Below are 26244 nucleotides of genomic sequence, written 5' to 3'. Positions count from 1 at the left end.
TGGGGATGGAGAGCCCCCTTCAGCCCAGGTGTGAGGGCTGGGCTCGGAGGAGCAGGCCACGCTGCAGCCACAGGGCCTGGAGAAGAGCAAGCAGGGTTGACCCGCGCTCGGATTCAGTGCAGAGGACGCATTCCCCGTCCCCGCAGTCCTGCGGTCTGGGGGGTTCTGCCCCCGAGGCATCCCCCTGGTGGCTGGAGCAGGAGCGCTCTCTCCCCTGCCCTCTGAGGGCCAGCACTCGGCAGGACTTCACAGAAGGAGTTCTGACCACCCCGTGCCTGGAGCCAAGCAGCAGTGGTTGCAGAAGGAGCAGTTAGGCTGCGTGTGGGGACTGGGTGACCAGTGAACAATCGTGAGACGATCTGGGGCGGAGTGGGGGCCGGGGGCATGAGATGGGCCCCACCTACTTCCGTAAGACTGAACAGCTGAGCTCAGTGAAGACAGACCCCTGAGGCGCCCTTGCACTGGGATGATGGGTTTATTCCACACTCTTCGCTTGCATGCTAACAGAAGGGAGAGCTCAGGGTGGCCTGGGGTCCTCCAGGCTTAGGGAAGAGAGTCGACCTCCCTCCCCCCTCTTTCCGGAGACCCTGTCACAGCCCAACCCCTCAGGTCTGCAGCCCCAGGCCCTGGCCCTTACAGCCTGGGCCACCCGCCGTGGGGGGCAGCCTCACCAGGGGCTGGGTCCGACTTGCCTGTGGCCCACATCCAGAGCACAGCGAAGCTGAACTGGCTACAAAGCACCCCTGCCACGCACACCGGGAAGGAGATGTGGTCAGCAGCCTCAGGCCAGCTCCTCCTGGGCCCCTGGGCCCCTCTGGAGGCCTCTGTGTGGGGAGAGGCGGGAAAAGGAGGCGTACTTCAGGGTTCACCTGACATGCACGCTCTCCCGGAGCAGAAGGGCGAATCCCAGGAGGTGCCAGTCTGTATTTCTCCCTTCGTTAGATTCACAGCTAATGAATGTTTGGGTCTGGCCCATTCTCGGTCATCTTGAGTTGAAAAAACGTCCCACAAGAGAGGCTCTGCAAGGCAGAGGTTATCCCAGGGAGTCTGAAGTCACCCGGGCCTTTAGGGGGGCCGACCCTGCTCCCTGCTCCAGACCTGCGGCTTCCAAGGGCAGCCGTGGTGGAACCCAGGGACAGTGGAGCCAGCAGAGTGGACGCAGGAACCCCTAACCAGCCTGGTAACCCGCAACCCCAGCCTGCCAGCTCTGGCCCTAGGCCTCTTTCCTCAGCAACCCCCGAGGAAGGGGCCCCAGGCCCTGCCCACCTTCAGGATCAGGCCCTGGGCTCCCACAGTCGTGCTGCTCCCCTCTGAGGACTGAGCTGGGGCTGCTCTCCGCCCTGGGGTTGCTGTGGGCCAGCAGCCCGGACAACAGCACGGTCTCCGTGGTGTGATGAAGAGCAGCATAGGACAGTGAAGTAGTGAACTGGGGAGGTGGGCAGGGGCCAGGTCCGGCCTTGAGAGCCCAGGCACCTGAGCAGAGGCACCCTGGCTTGGGCGACAGCAGGTGCGGGCAGAATGAGGGGGGCCTAGCACAGGGTGGTCCTGCCCCCGGCCAGGCGAGGGTGTGGGCCTTACTGAGCAGCGGGCTGCAGGAGGAGGAGCTGGGCAGGGCCTGAACCAGGGAGGAGCAGAAGACGAGGTAGCCCAGCAGCCGGGTCACCTTGTAGGCGATGTGCTCCATCCAGAGGGGCAGCAGTGGCCTGCACAGGTCAGCCAACAGCAGCGCCTCCCCGGGTACCAAGAGCGCTATGACGGCCTTTAGCGCTGTGTTCTGCAGGCGCAACTGGAAGGAGGAAGGTCGGGGCTTTCCAGTGGGGGTTGCGCAGGGGTGGGCAGTAGAAAGGTGATGTCATGGCCTCTGGTTGTGCATCCCCGATGCCCCCATCAGCCCTCGGTAGCCACCTCCCAACTCACCGTCACCTGGAAGCAGGGCACCAGCTGCTGGGATGGGACTTGCATCTTCAAATCCTGAACTATGTATTCCCTCTTGACACTCACGATCTCATTCATCGCATGGGCCTGGAACTCCAGCTCCATCACTGAAGGGGTGGGGGTGAGAACAGTGAACTAGAAATACCCCTGCCCCCGCATCTCTCTTGGGAGTAGGGGCAGGGACAAGCTGGAGCCCAGGGGTGATGGAGCCCTCTGATGGTTGCTGGGGGCAGACTGGGAAACTGGTCTGTACAAGGGCTTTCCAAACCCGATTTCGCAAGACCCCAAGTTTACTCCAGTTAGAGGAAGGGCCTTATCAGATTCATAGATGAATTTTCATTGTAAAAATAAGTGCACCACTTCATGGAGGGGGACATGGTCACAGACTCGTTCACCAGTATATCATCTGACACCTGCAATAATTAGGATTCATGGGGCAGCAGCTGTGGTATTTCCCAGAGGGGAGGGATGTAAGGGAAGGATGGGACTTCGCCGCCGAGTTGGACATCACCTGCTGGGCTTGTGGGATATTCACTGGGTGGCTACACCTTCGGGATGTTTCCAGGAATGAGCCTGCAGTAGCCTGAGCCTCTGGGCTTGACACAAGTGTGCAGTTTGGCCCTGGCTGTTGGGGGCATTGCTCTGGGGTAGCTGATGGGGGAGAAGAGAAGACTGGAGGGGGGCTACAGCCTAGAGCAGGGGAGAACTAGGAGATGGGGCTGCTATTTGAGTGGGAGGTGCCGGGTGAAAGAAGAATGATCAGCTCCCCTAAGCCTGGGGGTAGACTGGTGTGAACACAGGCCCGGGACCCCGGTGTCAGGTGTTCGCTGGAGGCCAGAGGCTTCCCCTCCCCTCTCCCTTCATCCCCCAGCTCCTGTCCTGTCAGCACCAGTGTTGCCAAAAGCGAAGAAGCTGAGGCTGCAGTCGCTCTGGTCCCTGGGGAAGTGGAAAAGCTCAAAGTCACAGTAGGTCTCCGTGGTGAGGGCCAGGTAGAGCTCAGCGTGGCCATCCTGGTCCACTCGGGCCTGTGGGCTCTGGTCCTGCCAGCTCACCCAGAGCCTGAAGAGGGAAAGGTATCACAGCCAGTGGCCCAGCTCCTCCTCAGAAGGGGGAGGAGGGGGAGACCCCAGCATATGCCCAGCTGCTATCCACTGCCCTCGGGGTTGCAGAAAGGGCACCATAAGGCACGGGAGTTGTGCCAGTGGTCTGGCAGGGCCACCAGGAGGGGGATATTCACTAAGAGGACCTCCCGGCTCTAGATGGGGAATAGCGAGGGCTATGCCTGCCCAGTTCCTGAGACAAGAACCCCCGCCTCACTTACGCCTCCTGGATAGTGAGTCCTGGTGTCCAGAGAGAGTCCCAGGGCAGCGTGACTCTGCCCTGCCGGTGCCCAGTCGAGTTCAAGGCCAGGCGAGTGTCCAGCCAGGACTAGGGACACAAGGATGCTACTAAGGCGCCCACTCTCCGTATATATGCGCCCCTGGGCTTGGCAGGTTGATGAAGGCCAGTACTTCTGTGCTGGGCTTACAGAGGTCTCCCTTCCTCAACCCCTGCCCCCACACCATGGGTGCCCACCAGCCGAAGCAGCATCGTGGAGGACACTGTGTACCGCAGGATGTCCTGGGGGAGGGGGACAGCAGGTCACCTCGGGGGTGGGTACTATGTGACAAGAAGGAAGGAGACCCCAGCACTCACTAGCCTGAGTCCTGCCCCATTCCTAGCTCAGCGCTTGGGCCCCCGAGTCCTCCAGAGCCTGAGGACACTTACCACGTTAAACACGTTTGACACAAACACCTGCACATCCACGAGCAGGGGCGCGCTTCCGTTGTTCGGAATCTGGATGGTTTCCTGAACCTCCTGGGGTGAGTTGAGGTTGAAGAAGGATGGCCAGTCTGAGGGATGGAGGTCGAGGTCACCCAGCGCCCTGGGGCCCAAATCCCAAAGCTCAAGACCCTACGCTTTCTACCCACCAACCGCTGGCACGCTGAAGCCACACTCCCGAGCCAAGGGCTGTGGGGTTCCGAGCCTGAGGAAGGTGAGATGGGGCAGGAGCCACAGGGCCATCAGCAGCTGCACGGAGGGGCTGGATGGAGCAGGAGTGCCTAAGCTACAACCTCTACTTCAGTCACTTCTCTGGGGGACTGGGCAGTCGGCTGGAGGCAGCTGTTCTGTGCACCAACCCTGGAGCCTTGGACTTGGCACACCCCCACCCCAGGTTCAGCAAACACCTGAAGACAAAGCCCAGGACCCAGCCCCACCCACCTTGCACCTGCCGAGGCTTCCCGGTCCTGCTCCATTTCCACCACCTGGAACCCATTATCACATTCAAGACCCATCAAGCAGACCAGGAAAGCATGGGACCCCTGCCCAAACACACACACACTTCTCTGACACTGTCCTTCCAATCTGGCCAGGTGCAGCCTCTGTTTCCACAGTAGGCACCGCCTGGCTAAATACCCAGACCCTTACCAAACTGCTCTGTGCTCAAAGACCTGAAGTGGGCACACCCTTGGGTTATCCTGCCTCTCCTCGAACACAACTAATTTCACGTAAAAAGCCTTGGCTCAAGAACTCCGGGAGTGGGGCAAACCTGGGGATAGGTAGAGGCTAGCTCCTGACCAAAGCTCGGGGGCATTTTTGTTCGGGGCGGTATTCTCAGCCTGCCCCGGTCCAGCAGTGCCTTAGAACCGCTGCTGTGCGCCCCAAAGCAGGACTGACGGGTGTGCGGGTGACTTTCCTGGCCCGAGGATAAACCAAGCCCTTGGAGACCAGATCCCAGATAGCTGCAGTGAAAGAGGAAACCCAAAGGCTGAAGGTGGGTAGGCACTGATCTGGCTGGCATGACTCCAAGGGACCCCAGGGAGCTGGGAACAGGCAAGGACCTGCCACCCGCAGGCGCACGAACGCTACTAGGAACACACATAGTGTCCAAGTCTGTCATCGACCGGTTTATCGAGCGCGCTTCAACACTCAGCCCGCCTTTGTCGCGCTCACTGGCGGCTGCTGGTTCCCCGATCTATATACAGCTGGCGCTTCCGCATGGCCACGTGCAAAGAGCCTTCGGTCGTCCCGCGCTCCCCAGCCTCAGGGACCCTTTCTACGCGGATTTTAACTCTGCCGCCTTCGGTGCGGGCCGCCCTCTTTCCTTGTAACTCGGCAGGGCACCCCGCCCTCATTTATCCAGAGCTCCCCTGTGAAGTCCTAGAGCCTCGGGACCGTGAGATATGCGGAGACACGGCGCGCCAATGCACGCGGAATAGATTGCGCGTTTTATTAACAGATGAAACTCCTTCCACGATCCCCCGACCTCTGACTCCAATCTTTCAACACCCAAGTGTACTCCCTAAGTGCCTTCGGGTCACATTAATTGTCAAGATGGCTTTGGGAGCCTTTTGGTCCCGCCAGGACAGGCTGGGAACCGAGCTCGAGTACTGGCAGCTAAAAGGCGCCGGCCCAGGAGCAGAGGGCCCGGCTGCCTCGCTCACGTGCGTTACGTCGGTGGACTCGCGCTCCAGCACGCTGCCGTTGCGGGTGCCCTGGGCCGCGACGCACACGCGGCCGGAGGCTCTGCGCGGGGCGCGGCGCAACAGGCCCGCGCAGATCTTGCGGAAGTGCTTGGAGACGAGAGCCTAGACGATAGGATTGACGCAGGAGTTGGAGTAGGAGACCAGGTGCGAGAGGATACGCAGCGCGTAGGTAGCGCGCGTAAGGGAGAAGCGGCCGAACCACACGCAGAGGATAAGCGCGTGGTGAGGCATCCAACAGAGGCAGAAGAGCGCGGCCACGACGATGGTCATACGCGTCACCTTGCACTTGGCGCGCCGGGCGCCCGAGCCGGCGGCCACCGGGTCGACGGCGCGCCAGAGGTAGCGCAGGGTGCGCGCGTGGGTCAGGCCGAGCACCAGCACGGGCAGCAGGTAGCTGAAGACAAAGGTGCAGAGGTCCATGGCGCGGCGGCGAGGCGAGCTCCACGCCGGGTGGCACATGGTCAGGTTGGCTAACCGTGACTGGCGGTAGTAACTCAGGTACGGCCCGGAAAAGAGCAGCGACAGCCCCCCAGATGAGCCCGACGGCCGCCAGGGCGTTGCGAGGCGTGCGCAGCTCGCGGGAGTGCAGCGGGTAGCGGATGGCCAGATACCTGCGGGTCAGGCCAGAAAGGGAGACGTCTGGTGTGACGGCGGATTCGCGGAGACAGGGCCGGACCCCTCCACCTCGAGCCCCACGCTCACTGTCGAGGAATGAGGAATGTCTCTAGCGCACGGTAATACCGCACAAGCCCAGAGGGCGACACAGAGCATCCCGGACACCCTCAGCCGCGCCTACATGTGGGGCGGGACCCGGCAGCAGGAAAGGCTACTCATTTGCTCTTCCTGAGACTACGACCACAATGGGATTCCACCCGGGAGGGCACCCCGAAGATTAAACCGACTGTGGGGCTCCGGCAGGCTGTGATTACCCACCAGTGACGGTGCCCGGAGAGGTAGGACCCAGGTGCCTTGAGGCCCTAGGGGACAGCCTGGAGACACTGTCAGGCAAGGTACCGCGAGGGAATTCCTTCGAGAAGCCGACGTTCTATGGGTCCCACCAGTGCTCTCTTCTTGGAACCGGCACACTTGGCGTTCAGTGGAACTGGGAGGTATAAGGGGAATGTGGCCTCACCTCGCTGCCTGTCCAGGGAAGGTTGGGAGGACGTGGGGACGGAGGGGGCCGGGGAGATACCAGGATTCCCTTCCTAGGAATCCCCCAGGTGTCCTTTCAAGCTTCAGCTTCCAGGGGGACCCTTGGGCCCGCTCCTCTCCTGCCTTTGCCCCTGGGCCTGTTGGTAAGGTTGTGGGACCGAGCTAGGGAGCCTCGGGCATGCTTGCTCAGAGTTTGGCATGGGCCCTCACGAAGGACCCAAATTCTGCAGTCCGCACCAGAGTCGACTGTGCGGAGCAAACTGTGGCTTGGAGGCCAGCGAGGTGGAGGCGCCCGAGTTTGACGCCAGGAGACAGGCCAATGGCTTCACGCACAGGATTACTGGATGGGCAACTCTGAGCTAATCACTTACAAACTCGGTTTGGTCTGTAAATTGGGCACAGTAATCCCTCCCATCCCAGCCTCCCAGGGGCGTTGAGCTTCCAAGGAGACCCAGCATGGGGAAAAACGCTTTGTACCCAGAAACGCTGTGCTTTGTCAGATGCCAGCGGCGCTGGAGAGCTGAGGTGTCCAGCCTGAAGCCCCTGAGGATGCACCTAACAGAGATACACGGAGGTCCCCCACTCTTCTTCTTCTTTTTCCTCTTATACACCTGCTTGTCTTTCACTCCCTCCTGGTTCCCTTGCCTTCCTAGTGTTCTTTTCTACTTTCCACGCATCCCTCCTTGACCCTCAAGTCCAGACCCCTTCTCCAGCCACAGCCTGCCTGCCAGGGAGACGGCAGCCAGTGTGAAGCTGCTGGCATGCATGGTGAGGAAGATGAGGCAGTGCACCGCCTTGCAGAGCAGCGACCCGAACACCCAGTCATCCAGGGTGTAGATGGTGGCCTGGAAGGGCACGCAGCACACGATGAAACACAAGTCGGCCACGCCCAGGTTGAGGATGAACAGGTTGGTGGTGCTGACCGCCTGGCCACCACGAAGCAGCACGGCCAGCACCAGTGAGTTGCCTATGGTGCCCACGAGGAAGATGAGCGCAAATAGCATGGGCACGATGACCGCCTCAGGCTGCCAGCTACCCCTGCCGCCCGCCTCGTTCGTGTCCTCGGTGTCCAGGCCACCCGAGCCATTCATAGTGCCGCCGCACCGGGGCTGCCCCGACTTCTGCAGCCGTCTGCGTCCTGGCGAGCGCGCAGCTCCGGCGGCTTCAGCCGCTGCAGCGCCCAGAGCGACTCGGCGGAGCTGCGGGCGGAGTGAGCCTCGCGGCGGCTGGGGCAAGAGAAGCGAGTGCGCTGGGGGCAGGGGGAGGAGCGAGCAGCCGAAGGGTGGGATGTCCCCCCTGGCGGCCGGCCGCGCTGGGGGAAGGGCTGTCCAGGGGCCTCGGCGCGCCCCGGCCAAGGCACAGGCTGCCCACCCCTGGGGCGGACGGCCGCGCCAGTGTCTGCTCCCCGGCCCTCCGGCGTCGTCGGCGCGCTCCAGCCTCCGACTCCGCACTGTGCCGGGCTGAGCAGCGAACCGACCTCCAGGGCAGACGCCGGAGTGGTGGAGGGACCGACTGCCGGGAGCGCTCGCCCGCTCCCCCGCGCGCCTCGGCACTTCCTGCAGCCTGGCGGGCGCGCCAGACCTCCCGGGTCAGGCTGGGGGGCGTCCTCGAGAGAGAGTTCCAGGTGGCCCCTAAAGCGTGGGGTGGGGGTGATGAAGGGCGGAGGCGGATGGGAGTGCTGCCGTTTTCCAGAACTGGCGAGTGGGACGGCCCTGCCGTGTGCTCCACGCCTCTTCCCACTTCTAATTCCCAGGAGCAGCGGTGGGGATGGTGGAAGGATTTCATTCCCTTCTCTCCCTCACTGAGCGTTTCCCCCTCCAATTCAGTCCGGTAAAAATTTATTGAGCATCTGCTGTGTGTCAGGCTCTGTTCCTGGCGCCGTGCCTCGGTTTCCTCAATATTACAATGTGGGCTAATAACACCTTCTCAGAGGGCTCTGGTGAGAATGGAATGAGATGTGTGTGAGAGACCTGAGGCCAGTTGGTAGAATCGGGATGAATCCAACTCTTCTTCTTTTTCTCCTTACCCTATTCAGATATCCAACAAGGGGAAACTTAAAGGAAATACAAAACAGCAGAGGTCCATGCATCAGGAACATTTTCCTAGATAGCCAGGAGGGTGTTTAGGTTGCAAAAAAACAACTTAAATATTTGTTTCTGATTTTGACATACTAGCCATCAAACATTTGTGACCCAGAATCATCAACGTTTCTATATAGTTTTAAAACTGGGTTTGAACATCACTACCTTCTGTAGCTTGACCTCTGCTTCACCTTTCCTTGCCCTGTTCCTTGAGTCCTAGTCAAAAACATTCTTTTTCCACTTTCCCCTCCAGGATCTCAGCCTCAGGAGCCCAGCTACCTGCTCCTCTTGGTAAGGAAACTTTATTCACACCTCTGCCCTGCCTGCTTATTCACTGAATAGGAAGATAATAACCATTCATGTTTCTGAGATGCTTGCCATTCATTTATTGAATGCACATTTATAAAGCACCTACTCCTTTCCAGGCACTGTTCTAGGTCCTTGGGATTTACCAGTGAGCTCTACAAAGATCAAGGCCCTTCATGAGCTTCCTTTCTAGCAGGGAAGAGAGACAATAAATATAACTCAAGTTATTAATCAATTACAAGTTAAGTACTTGCAGGAAAAGTAAATCACGGTGAGGGAATTGGGAGTACTGGAGTGGTGGTGATGGTGCAATTTAAAATGGGGTGGTCAAGCAGACCTCATTAGGAAGGTGACATTTGAGCAAAGAGTTGAAGGAGCTAGCCTAGCAGATAGCCAAGGGAAGTGCATTCCAGATAGAACAGCCAGTGCAAAGGCCCTAAAGCAGGAGTGTGCCCGTGTCCCTAAGCAAGGAGGGTGGTATGGCTTGAGCTGAGTGAACAAGAAGGAGATTGGCACGAGAGAAGGTGAGAGGCATAGCATGTAGGACTTTTTTCCATTGCAAGGAAGTCTTCTAGTCTGACTAAAAAGAGGAGCCATTGCAGAGTTTTGACTAGAGGACTAACATCATGACTTACTTTTTTAAAGAAAAGCTTTATTGAAATATAATTCACATACCATACAATTTACCCATATAAAATGTTCATTTGTTTTTTAGTATATTCACAGAGTTGTGCAACCATCACCACAGTCAATTTTAGGATGTTTTTGTTCTTGCCTCCCACCCCTAACCCTACACAACCACTCTTTCTGTCTCTATAGATTTGCCTATTCTGGACATTTTATATAAATGGAATCATACAATATGTGGCCTTCTGTGTATACCTTCTTTCACTTAGCCTAATGATTTCAAGATTCATCCACAATGTAGCATGTATCAGTACTTCATTCCTTTTTATGGCCAAATAATATTCCATGGTATGATAATCACATTTTGCTTATCAAATTCATTTGTTGATAGACATTTGGGAGACTTACTTTTTTTAAAATTATTTTTAATCTTGGTAAAATATACAAAACACAGTTTGCCACCTTAAACATTTTAAGTGTATAGTTCAGTAGTGTTAAGTATATTCACATTGGTTTGCAACCAATCTCGAGAACTTTTTGATCTTGCAAAACTGACAGTCTATACCCATTAAACAATAACTCTCCATTTCCCCTGCCTTCAGCCCCCAGTAACCATCATTCTACTTTCTATGAATCTGACTACACTAGATACCTTATATAAGTGGAATCATACCATATCTTTTCATGACTGGCTTACTTAGCACAATATTTCTGAGCTTCAATCATGTTGTAGCATGTGTCAGAATTTCCTTCCTTTTTAAGGCTGAATAATATTCCATTGTATGGACAGACCATATTTTGCTTATCCCTGAGGGCCGCTGGGTTGCTTCCATCTCTTGGCTATTGTGAATAATGCTACTATAAATGTGGGTGTACAAATAACTCTTAAAGACTCTGCTTTCAATCCTTTTGGATATATACCCAGAAGTGAAATTGCTGGATCATATGGCAATTCTTTTAATTTTATAAAGAGCTGCCATACTGTCTTTCACTGTGGCTGTACCATTTTATATTTGCACCAAAAGTGCACCAAGGTTACAGTTTCTCCACATCCTCGCCAATACATGTTATTTTCTGTTATTATTATCCTTTTAATATTAGCCACCTTAATGGGTGTGAGGTGATCATTCATTGTGGTTTTGATTTGCATTTCCCTAATGATTAGTGCAGACTTACTTTAAAAATGCACCATTTAATTTAGTCTTCATAACCACCCTAATTGGTTATCCCCATTCACAGATGAGGGAAAAGGTTTAGAGGGAGATTATTTGCCCAACATCTCCCAACCAGTAATGGCAGAGCCAGAATTGGAGCTGCAGAGATCAGACTCCAGAGCTCGCAGTGCCATATTGCAGAGGAAAGATTCATGGTATCCCTCGCTTCAGCAGTTCTCCCTCCTCGGACTGCTCGACCGGAAGTCCAGGGAAGGGCACCGATCCCCATCCATTAGAGGAAGTCCCTGCACTATGGTCGGCTCCAAAGGAAAGCGCAGACAGAGGTGGTTCCCTCCCAGGCGTGGTGTTTCGTTGCGTAGGGTGGGAACCCCATCTCCGGAGCCCCCGGGGAGGTAGACACTCCGAAATCCAAAGGTCTTATCCAACTGCACCCGCTCTCTGTGCGCGGGACGTGAGCCGGATCCCCTGTGCAGGGATGCAGGAGGTGTGGGAGGGGGACATCTCCGGGTCCTCCACCCTTGGTGGACTGGAAGTAGAGTTACCCCAGGAGACCTCAGCAGTTACGGTGTCCGCGAGCTTCCGGGCCCTCAGCCTAGCCCACCACCATTTGAAACCCGAAGCCTAGTCCACGCGCAGGCGCACTCCAACAAGTGGCCGCTGCCTGCGGGCAGGGCCGTCGGCGGCGGAGTCCGCCGGTATCCCGTCAGGCCGGCCGAGCCGGCTCCGCTCTCTCTCTCTCTCTCTCTCTCTCTCTCTCCGGTCGTCCCGCCTCCTCTATCCCGTCCTGCTTTGCGGCGCAGGGGCAAGATGGCTGCTGAGAAGCAGGTTCCTGCCGGCGGCGGTGGTAGCAGCAGCGGCGGTAGCGGTGGTGGACGCGGTGCCGGAGGAGAGGAAAATAAGGAAAACGAACGGCCTTCAGCTGGATCGAAGGCAAACAAAGAATTCGGAGACAGCCTGAGTTTGGAGAGTATCCTACAGTAATCGGGCCTAACTCGCAATGACTACGTGTCGATCTGGCGGGCCGGGGGCGGGAGAGGCGGCGGGTTGCGGCAAGACCTGGGCAGGAGAGGCCGAAGGTTGCAGTTTCTCTCGCTTCTACCTTTTGGCAGTTAGAGTTTCAGGGTCTGGTTTTCGACTGGCCTTTCCTCGCATCTTCTTTGTCCTCCAGTCTGGGGAACGTCCTCTTCTTTCAAGTGGCACCGGAATATTGGGCAGTTTTCTTCAGTTTCCCCGCAGTTGCCCAGTTGGAGGGGCTGGTGATGGGGCTGACACTGGCCACTCTGGTGAACTACTGCCTTGGCAACTGGGGCCACTGAACTGGGGAGAGGAAACTGCAGTCTTGACCTTTTGGCCTAATACTTCTGTCTGACAGCCGTCGGGGAATGGATAATAAAAATTACAGTTTGATGCTCTGGAAGTGGAGGCAAAGGTTGAGTGTTGTAAGGGAAAGCTTATTGCCCATTTTGAATATAAATCATTGTAGATTGTTAACATTACTTGTATAGCTTTCTTAATAGGTCTGTAGACCTTTTATCTTGTTGAGAGTCATTCAGATGAATCGGTTTCTAGTTTTCATCAGAGTGTATGACAATTGAGTGTTGATGACATTAGTTTGTGGCTTTTTGAAACGAATAAGTAGTGGAGAAAATGTAGGTGAATTTCTGAAATAATACATTTAGCTTGACATCTTAATATAGTGAAGTTTTCAGGAGATTGAAGTTTTACTTTTTGAACTGGTGATATCCTTTCAAATGGATGTTGGAATGCCTTGATTTTACTGCACACCTTATATCTGTTTGTCTCTTTTTAGTTATTGAAATAGTCCTTTTATTGTTCAGTATTTTAAAATACATCTGTAAAGAAGCATTGAGGAAACTTTAAAAGAAAACTAAAATTGTAGACAAAGGTCGTTGGACTTCCTAAAGTTTGGGACATAATCTTTAAATATTTTAAGATTCTTAAAAAGGAGAGTTTGCTCAGGGCTTTTTCTTTTAAAAGAAAAACTAGTATTTTAATGTAAACTGTGGTCTGGTTTGGTTGGCATGTGCTCACCATAGGCACATGCAACATCACAGCTGTTAAGGAAAGTCAGATTTGGCAGATGTACGAGGTTATGCAAATAGAGGAGTAGTACACGTCGTTTATAACCTGAATCTGCTAAAATGAGTAAAACATTGGGTCCAGGTGTAAATCACTGGGAACCACGCCAGATGTAGTCAGTATTTAGAATCCAGCTTTAAGCTGTTGGGTCTCATTAATCCTCAATGGCTAATGATGCCCTTCTTTTTTAGTTTGAAAGTAGTTAACAGTTCAGGCAGTCAACTTTTCTACATGCTTAGCCCTGGTCCTGTCCTATGATAAGATAGCTATTGAAAATGCTTACCAGAGATTTCATTAATGTACTAAGTATTTCAGAAATGTTTAATGTGCTGTGATTTGATACAAATGTAGACTAATAGTACTAATATAGATGAATGTTTTGATTTATTTGGATTCTTGGCACTGTAAGCTTTTCCTTAATCTTGGCTCTAGTTCTTCAGATTATTAAAGAATCCCAGCAGCAGCATGGTTTACGGCATGGAGATTTTCAGAGGTACAGGTTAGTATCATGTGCAAGATGTATACAAATCTCTGTGGAATTTTCAAATTTGGTTTGCTTTTTTACTATCCTACTTATTCTGCTGTACCAGAAAGTATACCTAGAAAGTCTAGTTCTTAACTTGTATTGAATTCTCAAGAAGATACTTAATTTTCAGATTTAAAAGGAGCCAATCTTTATATCCATTTTGTCTCACAATATTGCAGATACATTGGAGGCTTCTGCTGAAAATAAGTTATGGTAATCTTTTTTTTTTTTTTTTTTTTTAACTTAACCATATTATAGAATCTGGGTTACATTCCAGCTGTTGGCAATCACTGTTCTGATTTCCGTCGTTATAGTTCTGCTTTTTTCAGAACATAGCCTTTTGTGTCTACGTTCTCTAACCTAACATACTGCTCAGTAGTATTCCATTGCAGGGATGAATCGCAGTCTGCTTTTGTCCCCCAATTGAATGGCTATTGGTTGACTCGAATTTTTGTTTTTTCTAGTTATTATTAATTGTTTTCAATGTTACATTTTTAATTAGATTTTTTGGTGGTAAAATATTCATAACATAAAAATGACTTTGATGTGTACCTTTTAGTCCGTTTTTATGTCTTTTAGTACATAAATATATTTGTATGTATGTGCCTACCAAATAGTATTTTTGTTCTTCTAGTTTCTTTCTATGCATTTTTTTTCATAAGTTTGCTCATATCGTATATACAACTTTGTATTCCTCTTTTTTGCCAAACGTTATATGGTACGTATTTCTCCATGCCTATAAAAATGTTCCATACATGTGATTTTTATTAGTTGCATTATAACTCAATATATAGGCATACCATAATTTATTTACCTATTCCCCCAAGTTGGTTATTTATATCATAGCCAGTTTTGTAGGTTTAAAAATATTGTTCCCGTGAATATCTCTTCATACCTCTTTGTATTTCTGATCATTTCTTTAGTATAGAGTAGTATAGAAATAGACTGTCAGTTCAGGGAGTATGAACGTTTTTAAGGATCTTGATAAACGTATCCATATTGCCAGAAAATTTTTAGCGATTTGTATTTCTACTCATAATGTGTGAGTGTCCCATTTGATTTTTTTTTTTTTAATAAATTTATTTATTTATTTATTTTTGGCTGTGTTGGGTCTTCGTTTCTGTGCGAGGGCTTTCTCCAGTTGCGGCGAGCCGGGGGCCACTCTTTATCGCGGTGCGCGGGCCTTTCACTGTCGCGGCCTCTCCCGTTGCGGAGCACAGGCTCCAGACGCGCAGGCTCAGTAGTTGTGGCTCACGGGCTTAGTTGCTCCGCGGCATGTGGGATCTTCCCAGACCAGGGCTCGAACCCGTGTCCCCTGCATTGGCAGGCGGATTCTCAACCACTGCGCCACCAGGGAAGCCCCCCATTTGATTTTTATGTGAAAGGGTAAGTGATAATTAAAGCATAATTATGAATCGAGGGAAAATATCTAGCTCATAGATTCGGTCAGACTATTATTTCTTCTTTTTAATAACCTGTGCTCTGGTAGCTTTTTTTTTTTTTTAAATAAATTTATTTATTTATTTATTTATTTTTGGCTGTGTTGGGTCTTCGTTGCTCCACTTGGGCTTTTCTCTAGTTGCAGTGAGCAGGAGCTGCTCTTCATTGCGGTGCGCGGGGTTCTCATTGCGGTGGCTTCTCTTGTTGCAGAGCACGGGCTCTAGGCGCACGGGCTTCAGTAGTTGCAGCACGTGGGCTCAGTAGTTGTGGCTCAATGGGCTTAGTTGCTCCACGGCATGTGGGATCTTCCTGGACCAGGGCTCGAACCCGTGTCCCCTGCATTGGGAGGCGGATTCTTAACCACTGTGCCACCCAGGGAAGTCCGCTCTGGTAGCTTTAAGACTGAGATTTTGAAGTACCATTTAATATCATTTTGTATTGTAAATTTTATGCTGTATTATTTGATTAAGGGTGGTAAAATTTTACATGTACTTTTACACAATTTAGTCAAAATACATTTATTGCACATCTATATGTTAGGCACTGTGCTATGACATTGGGGGAAACTTGAAAATAAAATCATCTTTGCACTAAGGGAGTTTATGTTAGTGAGATAGACATATAAGAACATAATATAATGCTCTCATATTGTAGTAGAAGTAAGAATAAAAAGTTGCATGAGTACAGAAGAGAGAGGCTTGGCACAGAGGTGATGTTTATAGTTTTCTTATTGATATCCTAATTAACCTCCTCACTTTTCTTCCAATATGCTTGCAGCTTCTTTCTCCACGCCTTCATTATCATCACAGTCTCCCTCAGGACGCCCCTGCTTCCCTTTCACATCCATCAGAATCCTACTCATTCTTTCAAAACCCACCATAAGTCCGCTCCAGCAAAGTGGGTTAGCAAGAAGAGAATGATTACTTGTTCAATTTGACATTTGCCTTGTTTTTTTGGTTGCCATTTTATCTGCATGATTCTCTCCAACTAGAGTATGGGTTCTTTGAGAATGGGTGCTGTGTCCTCATCTCTTCATGTTTTCTGTGGTACCAGTCATATTGCTTGCAGGTTTCCATTCAATAAATGTTTGCAAGAGGATGGTGGTATCTACAGCAACCATAAGTAGAATACCCCCAAACTTTTGACCTTACCTTATTGTAGAATTTACTATTGAAAGTATTATCAGCTTGGCCGAATGATTTTTGGTTGTGGTTTCCTACAGAGGCTACTGTTCCCGTAGACAAAGACGTCTTCGGAAAACACTCAACTTCAAGATGGGGAACAGACACAAATTCACAGGGAAAAAAGTAACTGAAGATCTTCTGACCGATAACAGGTATTGACTGCTCAGTGCTAAGTGCTGAATGCATCTTGCTAATACATTTATTGAACAATTACAGCGTGACAGGTGTTGTGTCAGACTCTTAGTTATTTCACGTGACCCTGTGGAATAGACATCTTTACTACTCCTGTGTCATAAGATGAGGAGACTGAGCCTCAGAGAGACTCTCTAACTTGTTCAGGAACTATGGTAGCATGGTAAATGTTGAAGTAAGCTATTAGACTCTAACTGGTTATTAGGTAAGGTTTCTAGAACGCAAATTTCAATGTCTGAGTGCTTACTTAAACCATTATGTCTTAAGCGAAATCTGGCCATGTGTAAATTATTACAGAAGAGTTTTGTATTTCAGTGCTGAATGCATTCATGCTTAACATGACAGGATTACTCTATTAAAGCAATATGTATTAAAAGTCTACGGGTCAGTTCCTCAGACTTTGACCTGTGGACCAAAATGGTCTTCCTGCCACCTGTTTATTGTAAATAAAGTTGGAACACAGCCACACCATTTATTTAGATATTGCTTACAGCTGCTTTTGTACTACAGTAGCAGAGTAGTTGTGACAGAGACCATATGGCCTATAAAGCCTAAAATACTTACTGTTGGGCCCTTTATGAAAAAAGTTTGCTGTCCCCTGGGCGAGTTGTGGCCAGAACTGAGTTAGACACCATATTGGATGTAGAAGAGTTGGGGAGGCATAGTTACTGAACCTCATTGATTCTGATATTGTTGAGAGATATTGGTTGAGTACAGAACAGGGAACACTACAAGATAGCAAAACTGCCATATTGTGTGTCATTTACTGATAAGAATTCTGAAGTCTTGGAAGGGAGAAGTTAGTTTGGGGGTTCTTGATGGGGAAGCCAGGAAGCCTGCATGGAGGAGGCTGGACCTTTCAGGATTTGTGAGAGGAAAAGACATTCTGTGTTTGGGGAAACAGTGTGCCATGGTGTCTTTGGATGCAGTGTAGGAACTGTAATGCTCTGGGCAGTTGTTAGCTACTGCTCAGGCAGCGAAGAGGCTCGGAACTTAGTGTATGAGACACAGTCAGAAAACTAGAGCATGATGGGACGAAGCAGGCTGGATTGATTAAATCCGATGAGATCAAGTTAGGAAGAGTCTGTTACAACAGTGAGACCAGGCTAAGCTGCAGTTAAAGGAAGATGAATCAAGGCAGTAGTTTAAAGAAAGATTCACCATAATAATAATAAAGTAGCTAACTTATATAGCAGTTAGTAAGTGCCAGGCTCTGGTCTAAGTGTGTTATATGTATTACTGCATGGGAGAGTGAAGCACAGAAAGGTTAGTATTTTGCCTGAAGTCACACAGCTAGTGAGTGGTGGCGCTGAGATTCCAATCCAGGCTCTTAACCACTTCAGTATACTGCCTCTCTTTGCCCAGCGAAAGAAACCATCAACAAAATGAACAGGCAACCTGTTAAATGGGAGAAGATATTTCCAAATGATATATCCGATGAGGGGTTAATATCCAAAATATATAAAGAACTCATACAGCTCAATATCAAAAAAACAAACAATTCAATTAAAAAATGGGCAGAGGATCTGAATAGAAATTTTTCTAAGGAAGTTATACAGATGGCCATCAGGCACCTGAAAAGATGCTCCACATCACTAGTTGTCAGGGAAATGCAAATCAGAACCACGATGAGATATCACCTCACACCTGTCGGAATAGCTGTGATCAAAAAGACAAGAAATAACAAGTGTTGGTGAGGATGTGGAGAGAAGGGAGCCCTCGTGCACTGTTGGTGGGAATGTAAATTGGCGCGGTCACTATGGAAAACAGTACAGAGGTTCCTCCAAAAATTAAAAATAGAACTGTATGACTCAGCAATTCCACTTCTGGGTATGTATCTGAAAAAAAACCCCCAAAAACACGAATTAAAAAAGATACATGCACGCCAGCGTTTATTGTGTAGCATTGTTTACAATAGCTAAGATGTGGAAGCAGCCTAAGTGTCCACTGATAGATAACGGATAAAGAAGGTTTTATATCTAAATCTATGTCTATATCTATATTTAAACCAGAGCTCAGAAACAAAAACAAGGGATGCCAACTTCTTCTTGTAAAAGCAAGATCAGGTTACATATATGTGACTCAGCCATAAAAAAGAATGAAATCTTGCCATTTGCGACAACATGGATGGACCTAGAGAGTATTATGCTAAGTGAAATTCGGGGAAGACAGATACTGTATGATCTCACTTATATGTGGAATCTAAAAAACAAATGAACAAACAAAACAGACTTGTAGAGAACAAGCTGGTGGTTGCCAGAGGGGAGAGAAGTGGGAAGGCGTGGGTGAAATAGGGGAAGGGGATTAAGAAGTACAAACTTCCAGTTATACAATAGAGTCACAGGGATATAATACACAACATAGGGAATATAGTCAATAATATAGTAATACCTTTGTATGATGACTAGACTTCCTGTGGTGATCATTTCATAATGTATAAAAATATCGGATCTCTGTGTGGTACACCTGAAACTAATATAATGTTTTAAGTCAGCTATACTTCAATTTAAAAAAATACACACACACATATATATATGTGTGTATACACTGCTTCTCAAGGACTTGGTTTCTAACTGAGTTGGGATGAAGGAGATATGATTCAAAGATGAGGCCAGATTATGTGCCTAGCTAGACTGCCTCTATTTGCTAAATTTGGGAGGGGTAAGTCTGAGTTTGCCAAGTTTGAGGCGATAGCAGGCTTTTCAATGAGATGTGTCTGATAGGTGGTTAGAAACCTATCAGAGATGCTGATTTGGGAGCCATGGTTGATACTGAAGAGCAGCTCTGAGGAGGAAAGCAAGGGAGAGCATAGGGAAAAGTTGAGAGGCCAAAGATTGCACGTCAGAGAATATCTGAGTCTGGTGCTCCTGGCCTTTGCTGTTCAGTTGGCCCATTCTGTCTCTGGTTTAGATATTTGCTTCTGGTTCTGATGGATGCTGAGAGAGCCTGGAGCTATGCCATGCAGCTCAAACAGGAAGCCAACACTGAACCTCGAAAACGGTTCCACTTGTTATCTCGCCTACGCAAAGCTGTGAAGCATGCGGAGGAGTTGGAACGCTTGTGTGAGAGCAATCGTGTGGACGCCAAGACCAAGTTGGAGGCTCAGGTTAGTGTCTTAACGTCAGCTTTGCTTTATTGTGGAGATTAGAGACGTAAACAGAACAGAGTTTCTTATGTTATATGTTGGTAGTCAGGAGAGGAAAAAACCTAATCTTGCTTTTAAAAAGTGAAGTTGGCTCTTGTTTTTGTTTTTGAGCTCTTGGTTTTTAACAATTAGCTCTAACTTTTAAGAAAGCCCATGCTTCTTTTGATATGTGCATGGAGAACTTGTATCTGGGAAGTTCACAAAATAAGAATTTTTTTCGTAATATTTGAAAAGAGATGAAAGATATTTCAACTTTTGATGCTTATGTTATAGCCCAGAAGCGGGTTGTTAAATAAAATGAAGAGAACAAATTTTCTTTATTTTGAAGTTCTTTCCTAGGAAGTAAAATGAATCATAAAATTACCTATGTATCACATTTTATTAGTGAAATAAATTTTTTTCTTTTAGAGTCAACCTGAATATCTCTGTATTCTTGATATCAAAGTTCGAAGCAAGTAGAGGAGATTGGGCTGTCTGGTTGTCGGGTGTTGAAGCAGTTTCTCTTTTCCCATCACCTTTACAGGCTTACACAGCTTACCTCTCAGGAATGCTGCGGTTTGAACATCAAGAATGGAAAGCCGCCATTGAGGCTTTTAACAAATGCAAGTAAGTCCCCTGGTCCAAAGGCTGTGACCAGTTTTTTTTGTTTTTTTTTTAACATCTTTATTGGAGTATAATTGCTTTACAGTGGTGTGTTAGTTTCTGCTTTATAACTGTGACCAGTTTTGATGATAGTCACATTCAAGCTGCAGACCAGCTAATGCTTGTTTCTGTGAAAATTATTACAATTTCTTTCTTTTTCTCTTCTCTTTAGAAATGTTGATTCTTCTCTTTCAGCCTCCGAACATGCCAGTTCTGGTAGTTGGTCTGTGTTCCTTGTGAGTTTATTTTCTTACAGTGAGGGTGCCGTGGACCATGATGTTTTTCCCTCGCAGGACTATCTATGAGAAGCTGGCCAGCGCTTTCACAGAGGAGCAGGCTGTGCTGTACAGCCAGCGTGTGGAGGAGATCTCGCCCAACATCCGCTACTGTGCATATAACATTGGTGAGCGCGCTGGTGGGGCAGCGGCAGGTGGCTTGGTGGTGCTTCATCTCAGAGAGCCTAGAGAATTTCTTTAACTTTCTTCCCTTTCCCTTGCTTCCATCTTTGGCGTGGGTTTTGGTTGACGAAAAAAGTAGAATTGTCAGAGTTAGACCTGCTTGAAACCCAGAAGGGAATTCCATTGCTTCAGTTTTGGCCCTGCCATCTTCTGTACTCACCAAGAGCTTTGTGAAAGGACTTGGGAGTCCTTGAAACGTGCTTGTGTGGGGGAGAAGAGCTTGGAGTTGAATCTAGTGGTTCTTGAGGGAACAGCCAACTTGCTCGAGGATTTTCCACTCAATATCTCTCTTTTTCTCAGGGGACCAGTCAGCTATCAATGAACTCATGCAGATGAGATTGAGGTCTGGGGGCACTGAGGGTCTCCTGGCTGAAAAATTGGAGGTAATCTAGTATGCACATTTTTGTGAAAAGTCTTTGGTTTGAAAAAAGTCCAGTAAAAGAAGTAATCCATAATCCTGTCATCCAAGGATAATTGCTGTCAATATATGCATATTTATATCTATTTTTAACAAAAACTATTTTCACTTAATATTTTAAAGTGTTCAACTTTCTTACTTTGGTACTCATAGAAAAAGTAGGAAATATAAAAGACTGGGAAAGATTGGGGGAAAAAAAAATAGAATCATTTAGGGGCTTCCCTTGTGGCGCATTGGTTGAGAATCCGCCTGCCAATGCAGGGGACATGGGTTTGAACCCTGGTCTGGGAAGATCCCACATGCTGCGGAGCACCTGGGCCTGTGCGCCACAACTGCTGAGCCTGTGTTCTGGAGCCCGCGTGCCGCAGCTGCGGAGGCCCACGTGCCTAGAGCCCGTGCTCCACAGCAAGAGAAGCCACTGCAATGAGAGGCCCGCGCACTGCAATGAACAGTAGCCCCCGCTCGCCGCAGCTAGAGAAAACCCGCGTGCAGCAACAAAGACCCAACACAGCCAAAAATAAAAATAAAATAAATAAATTTTTTAAAAAACAGAATCATGTGGGTTACCACCCAGAGGTAACCACTGTTAATGATATGATGAATATCTTGCAAACTTTTTTTTTTTAATTTTTATTTATTTATTTATTTATTTATGGCTGCTTTGGGTCTTCACTAGTGCATGCGGGCTTTCTCTAGTTGCGGCAAGCGGGGGCTACTCTTCATTGTGGTGCGCAGGCTTCTCACTGTGGTGGCTTCTCTAGTTGCGGAGCATGGGCTCTAGGCGCGCTGGCTTCAGTAGTTGTGGCTCGTGGGCTCTAGAGTGCCGGCTCGGTAGTTGTGGGGCACGGGCTTAGTTGCTCTGCAGCATGTGGGATCTTCCCGGACTAGGGCTCGAACCCATGTCCCCTGTATTGACAGGCAGATTCTTAACCACTGCACCACCAGGGAAGTCCCGCAAACTTGTATATGTAGAGAAAAAGGCATATGTTTTAAAAATAGAATCTCAGTATACACTGTTTAGTAACGTGCTTCTTAAATTTAATGTCACGTGCATTTTTTCCACTTCAGTAAATACATTTCCACACATCTTTTGGTGACCACATGGTATTCCATTGTGGTACATGTTTTATTTGACCGCTTATTATTGTTAATTGTTTAAAGTGGTGACTGGTATTAACATGAATATCTGTGTCCCCAGTTTTTGTATACAGTCTTAGTTATTTCCTTAGGATAAGTTTGTAAAAGTGGAATTGAATGTTTTGGACGCTTTTGATACATATTGACAAATATTTTTAGTAAGTTTCTACTAATTTACATTTCTGCTTGCAATGCTTTTCTCCTTACACCCTTGCCAAAACTTAGTGTTGCTCTTGTTAGCCTTCTGTTGTGTCCTTTTAATATTGGAGTTTCTATAAGCTAAGAAATACGCCAGGGAGGAATTTAAATACAAATTTGTATATACTCTATAAGCTGTAATATGTTAGTTTTAGAAAGAGACAAATGATGGTTTCCACTGATTTCCACCTTGATCACTCATATCCACAGTTAAAGCTTTAACTTTTTACAACTGCCTTCCAGGCATTGATCACGCAGACTCGAGCCAAGCAGGCAGCCACCATGAGTGAAGTGGAATGGAGAGGCAGAGCGATCCCGGTGAGGATCGACAAAGTGAGGATCTTTTTACTGGGATTGGCCGACAATGAGGCAGCCATCGCCCAGGTAAGGAGCAAGGACCTATTCTGTTCTCTTCTGAGTGTGTCTGGAGGTTGTCCCTGAGTGTTTAACATGTAGTGTTTTGTTGCTGCTTGGGATTTGGTAACAGTCTCAAGATGTACCCTCTTGAATAAAATTATTTTGAAAGCTGAGTTTATCAAGGAGTTCTTATGTTTGGACGGCAAAGAAATTGACAGAGACAGCCTTCAGTAAAAACGGGAGCAACAAGGGTCTGCTTAAAGTCAGGGGTTACATTTGGCCCAGCAGGTGGTGCAGCAGCATGACTGTTATGTCCCTTGTGTCCGTCTGACCTCTTGTCCTAACCTTCCAGCCCTAAAGGGCCACCTCTTGTTCCTGGGCCCTTTAAAGACAGCTAAACCAGAACATCTTGTTTTATGTGAGGTGTATATGCAGTATTCATGCAAAGCCATACTACCCGATGCTCCTGCTGAGATAATTCTTACCTGTTTGCGGGTGTGAACAACCAAATGAGTTCCAAAAGATGAGAGATCCTGGTCATCTTGGTTTGTATGAAGTAGGCAGTGATTGAGGCATTTTTTTAGAGCTCCTTCTCCATATTAGGTGAAGAACGTCTGAGAAAACTAGGCTGCTCCTTGTGTCTCCAGCCTCAGCAGGGACCAGTGGCATTTCATGAGACTTCACAGCCAGCTACTGCACCCGGAGTGATGTTTGTATGAGGTGCTTTCTTAGTTGTGCTGATGAGATGTCTTAAGCTTCCAAACCTTTCAGTGACTTGTTCCAGAACGGCTCCTTTGGGTTGGGGACAGCTTTCAACAATTGAAGGATTTCTTTGTGCCTTTTGTTTATATTACATATTACCCCTTATTTACCCTTTATTTCCTTGAAAGACAGAAGACTAGAACAATACCAGAAAGTTGAGTTTTCGTTAATCTAAAAGACTAAACTTCTGCTGAGAACATTTCATTGGCATTTAGGGTATAGAGGTCTCTCTTCTGGACTAGGGCTGATAGCAACCATTTAGATTATGCAACTGGGTTAACTCTTTTGTTTTAAAGCGATACATACTGGAAGAAAAGAACTGCTATAGTTCTGTGCCAGGCATCAGGCGATGACAATGGGGCAGAAATTCTGGATAGAATAGGGGGCAAGAGAGGTCAGTAGGGGCAAATAAAATAGGGACTCCTTAGGAATGGGGCCACAGACATACATCAGACAAAGGACAAGAAAAGATAACATTTATTAAGTAACTTTAAAAAGCTGTTCATGCTTAACATTTATAAAATAAAAATTTTTTTAAAATTCTATTTATTTATTTATTTATTTTGGCTGTGGCGTGTCTTAGTTGTGTCATGCAGGATCTTTAGTTGCATCATGTGGACTTCTTAGTTGCGGCATGCGGGATCTAGTTCCCCAACCAGGGATCGAACCCAGGCCCCCTGCATTGGGAGCACGGAGTCTTACCCACTGGACCACCAGGGGAGTCCCAAAATATAAATGTTTTTAAGAAATCAACCTGACTTAAGAAAACAACCTGTGATCAGGTGACTGACCATGACTTTCTCTAGTTGCAGCGAGCAGGGGCTACTCTTTGTTGCAGTGCGCCGGCTTCTCATTGCGATGGCTTCTCTTGTTGCGGAGCACGGGCCCTAGATTGCACCGGCTTCAGTAGTTGTGTCATGCAGGCTCTAGAGTGCAGGCTCAGTAGTTGTGGTACACGGGCTTAGCTGCTCCGTGGCGTGTGGGATCTTCCTGGACCAGGGATCGAACCCGTGTCCCCTGCATTAGCAGGCAGATTCTTCACCACTGTGCCACCAGGGAAGTCCTGTATGAGTTTTTAATTGTTATCCTGCAAGGTACAGTGGTGTGTTTGAAGAGTATGAAATCAAAGGGTTGGAAAGAACCATATAGGGATAGTTTCAAATCTTTAAAGGCTGAAGCAGGAAGAATATTTGAAGCCTGTTAACGTAGTAAATTACATTGATTAATTTTCAGTGTTTAAACCAACCTTGAATATCTGGTTTAACCCACTTGGTTATAATATATTGTACTTTTTATTTATACATTGCTGGATTTGGTTTGTTAATACTTTTAAGAATTTTGCATCTGTTTTCATGAGAAATAGTGGCCTATGATTTTCTTGTCTTGTATGTAATGTCTTTTTTAGGGTTGGTGTCAGGGTTATACATACCTAATAAAACAAATTTGGAGATGTTCCCTTCTTCTCTTTTTCTGAAAGAGTATGTAACACTGGTATTTTTTTTTCCTTAAATGTTTGTTATAATTCACCGGTGATACCATTGGTCCTGGAGGTTTCTTTGTGAGAAGGTTTTTAAAATTTGTTTTTGCTCGTTTTAAACAAATATTATTCCTTTACAAGTTGTAGGGCTGTTCGGATTTCCTGTTTCATGTTGTGTCAGTTTGGATTTTATTTTTTTAAAGGAAGTTATTACTTTCATGTAAATTGTTGATTTTACTGACATAGAGTTTACAGTATTCCCTTATCATTTTAACGTTTGTAGAATCTTTTAAGTGCCTGGTTAATGTGCTCGTGGTGAATACAGTTATCTGTGGTTTTCAAGCATCTTACAGTACATTAGGATCACTTGAGTATCAGAGACCTTTAAATAATTTGGTAGATCAAACAAAATGTGTATTAATCCCAGGAATACCATTAAGGTTTTAACATTAAAAGCGGGGTGTGGGGGGATGGATTGGGAGATTGGGATTGACATATATACACTATTGATACTATGTATAAAATAGATAACTAGTGAGAACCTACTGTATAGCACAGGGAACTCTACTCAGTGCTCTGTGGTGACCTAAATGGGAAGGAAATCCAAAAAAGAGGGGATATATGTATATGTATAGCTGATTCACTTTGCTGTACAGTAGAAACTAACACAACATTGTAAAGCAACTATACTCCAATAAAAATTAAAAAAAAAAAAAAACAACATTAAAAACAGTTACGTGCCTAATGTGCTATATCACACATATACCACCAGGTCAAGCCAGTAAATAAAGTAATTTAAGTGCAGTGTCAAAGTTTAGTTAAATCCTGAGATGTCAGGTCTAGCACTGTGGCTGATTAAATGTGTATTAAACTGAATGAACCGTGGGTTATTAAATGTGGGAAATGCCCTTTGGCCATTTGAGGCTAATCTCCAGAAGAACTTCTTGCTCCTTGGTGCCACTGTCAGATGATTTGCCTGTTCTCCTTATTGTGTCGAGTTGTTCTCTGCCCTGGAAACCAAGCACTCTGCCTGAGAGAGACAGGGCTTTTCATTACAGTGTTTCCTAACCCGGCTGATGTTGGTGTTTGCCACCCTCTGGGAACTGGAATGCAGGAATTTGGTAGCCCCAGCTTCTTGCTTGCTTGTAGAGGTTTTTATGACATTTAAACACTAAAACTGCAGTTTACTGAAAAGCGTGGAAGGAAGAAATAATTCAGGGAGATAATATTAAACTGCAAAGACTGGAGCTGAGGCTTAATCAGCTGCCAAAATCCAGCTGCAAAATCCTTCCTTTCTTTAGCCAAGCTTTATGTTCTCATGTCTTTAATATTGTCTTACTTTATAATTTATTTCTGTTTTGCTTTGTTAGTCCTTGGTCCTACCTGAATTGTCACTGGTGGTGAT

General features: G+C 47.8%; 4 protein-coding genes across 4 annotated transcripts in view; 1 reads left to right on the top strand and 3 right to left on the bottom strand.

The window, feature by feature from the left end:
- Positions 1 to 633: 633 nt before the first annotated feature.
- Positions 634 to 3999, bottom strand: ZACN (zinc activated ion channel). The gene is given in 10 exon segments (XM_059906602.1): positions 634 to 824; positions 1267 to 1406; positions 1408 to 1426; positions 1579 to 1786; positions 1918 to 2042; positions 2825 to 2994; positions 3257 to 3363; positions 3511 to 3555; positions 3703 to 3827; positions 3906 to 3999. Coding segments are annotated over 10 exon segments (1224 nt in total).
- Positions 4000 to 4925: 926 nt separating this feature from the next.
- GALR2 (galanin receptor 2) lies at positions 4926 to 7705 on the bottom strand. The gene is given in 4 exon segments (XM_059908419.1): positions 4926 to 5087; positions 5298 to 5990; positions 5992 to 6073; positions 7335 to 7705. Coding segments are annotated over 4 exon segments (1308 nt in total).
- A 73-nt stretch (positions 7706 to 7778) lies between these two features.
- On the bottom strand, positions 7779 to 8399 carry LOC132355854 (protein FAM246C-like). Its single transcript, XM_059908418.1, has one exon. The coding sequence runs from the start codon at positions 8397 to 8399 to the stop codon at positions 7779 to 7781; it is 621 nt and encodes a 206-aa protein (XP_059764401.1).
- A 3201-nt stretch (positions 8400 to 11600) lies between these two features.
- Positions 11601 to 26244, top strand: part of SRP68 (signal recognition particle 68) — a 29447-nt gene continuing 14803 nt past the window's right edge. Inside the window, exons 1-8 of the mRNA XM_059907115.1 lie at positions 11601 to 11770; positions 13336 to 13402; positions 16092 to 16205; positions 19156 to 19351; positions 19914 to 19996; positions 20326 to 20435; positions 20791 to 20873; positions 22487 to 22627. Of these exons, the coding sequence (XP_059763098.1) occupies positions 11611 to 11770; positions 13336 to 13402; positions 16092 to 16205; positions 19156 to 19351; positions 19914 to 19996; positions 20326 to 20435; positions 20791 to 20873; positions 22487 to 22627 (954 nt within the window). The 5' untranslated portion in view covers positions 11601 to 11610. The remainder of the gene's footprint in view (positions 11771 to 13335; positions 13403 to 16091; positions 16206 to 19155; positions 19352 to 19913; positions 19997 to 20325; positions 20436 to 20790; positions 20874 to 22486; positions 22628 to 26244) is intronic.

Source organism: Balaenoptera ricei, chromosome 20 (genome assembly GCF_028023285.1).
Source record: "Balaenoptera ricei isolate mBalRic1 chromosome 20, mBalRic1.hap2, whole genome shotgun sequence".
In the NCBI taxonomy this organism is placed as follows: domain Eukaryota; kingdom Metazoa; phylum Chordata; class Mammalia; order Artiodactyla; family Balaenopteridae; genus Balaenoptera; species Balaenoptera ricei.
The sequence above is the reverse complement of the archived record's forward strand: the minus strand, read 5'-3'. Positions and strand labels throughout refer to the sequence as shown.

Excerpts from the sequence above, each read along its gene's own strand:
- LOC132355854 (XM_059908418.1), bottom strand. The coding sequence starts at position 8,399 with ATGAAATCCTTCCACCATCCCCACCGCTGCTCCTGGGAATTAGAAGTG.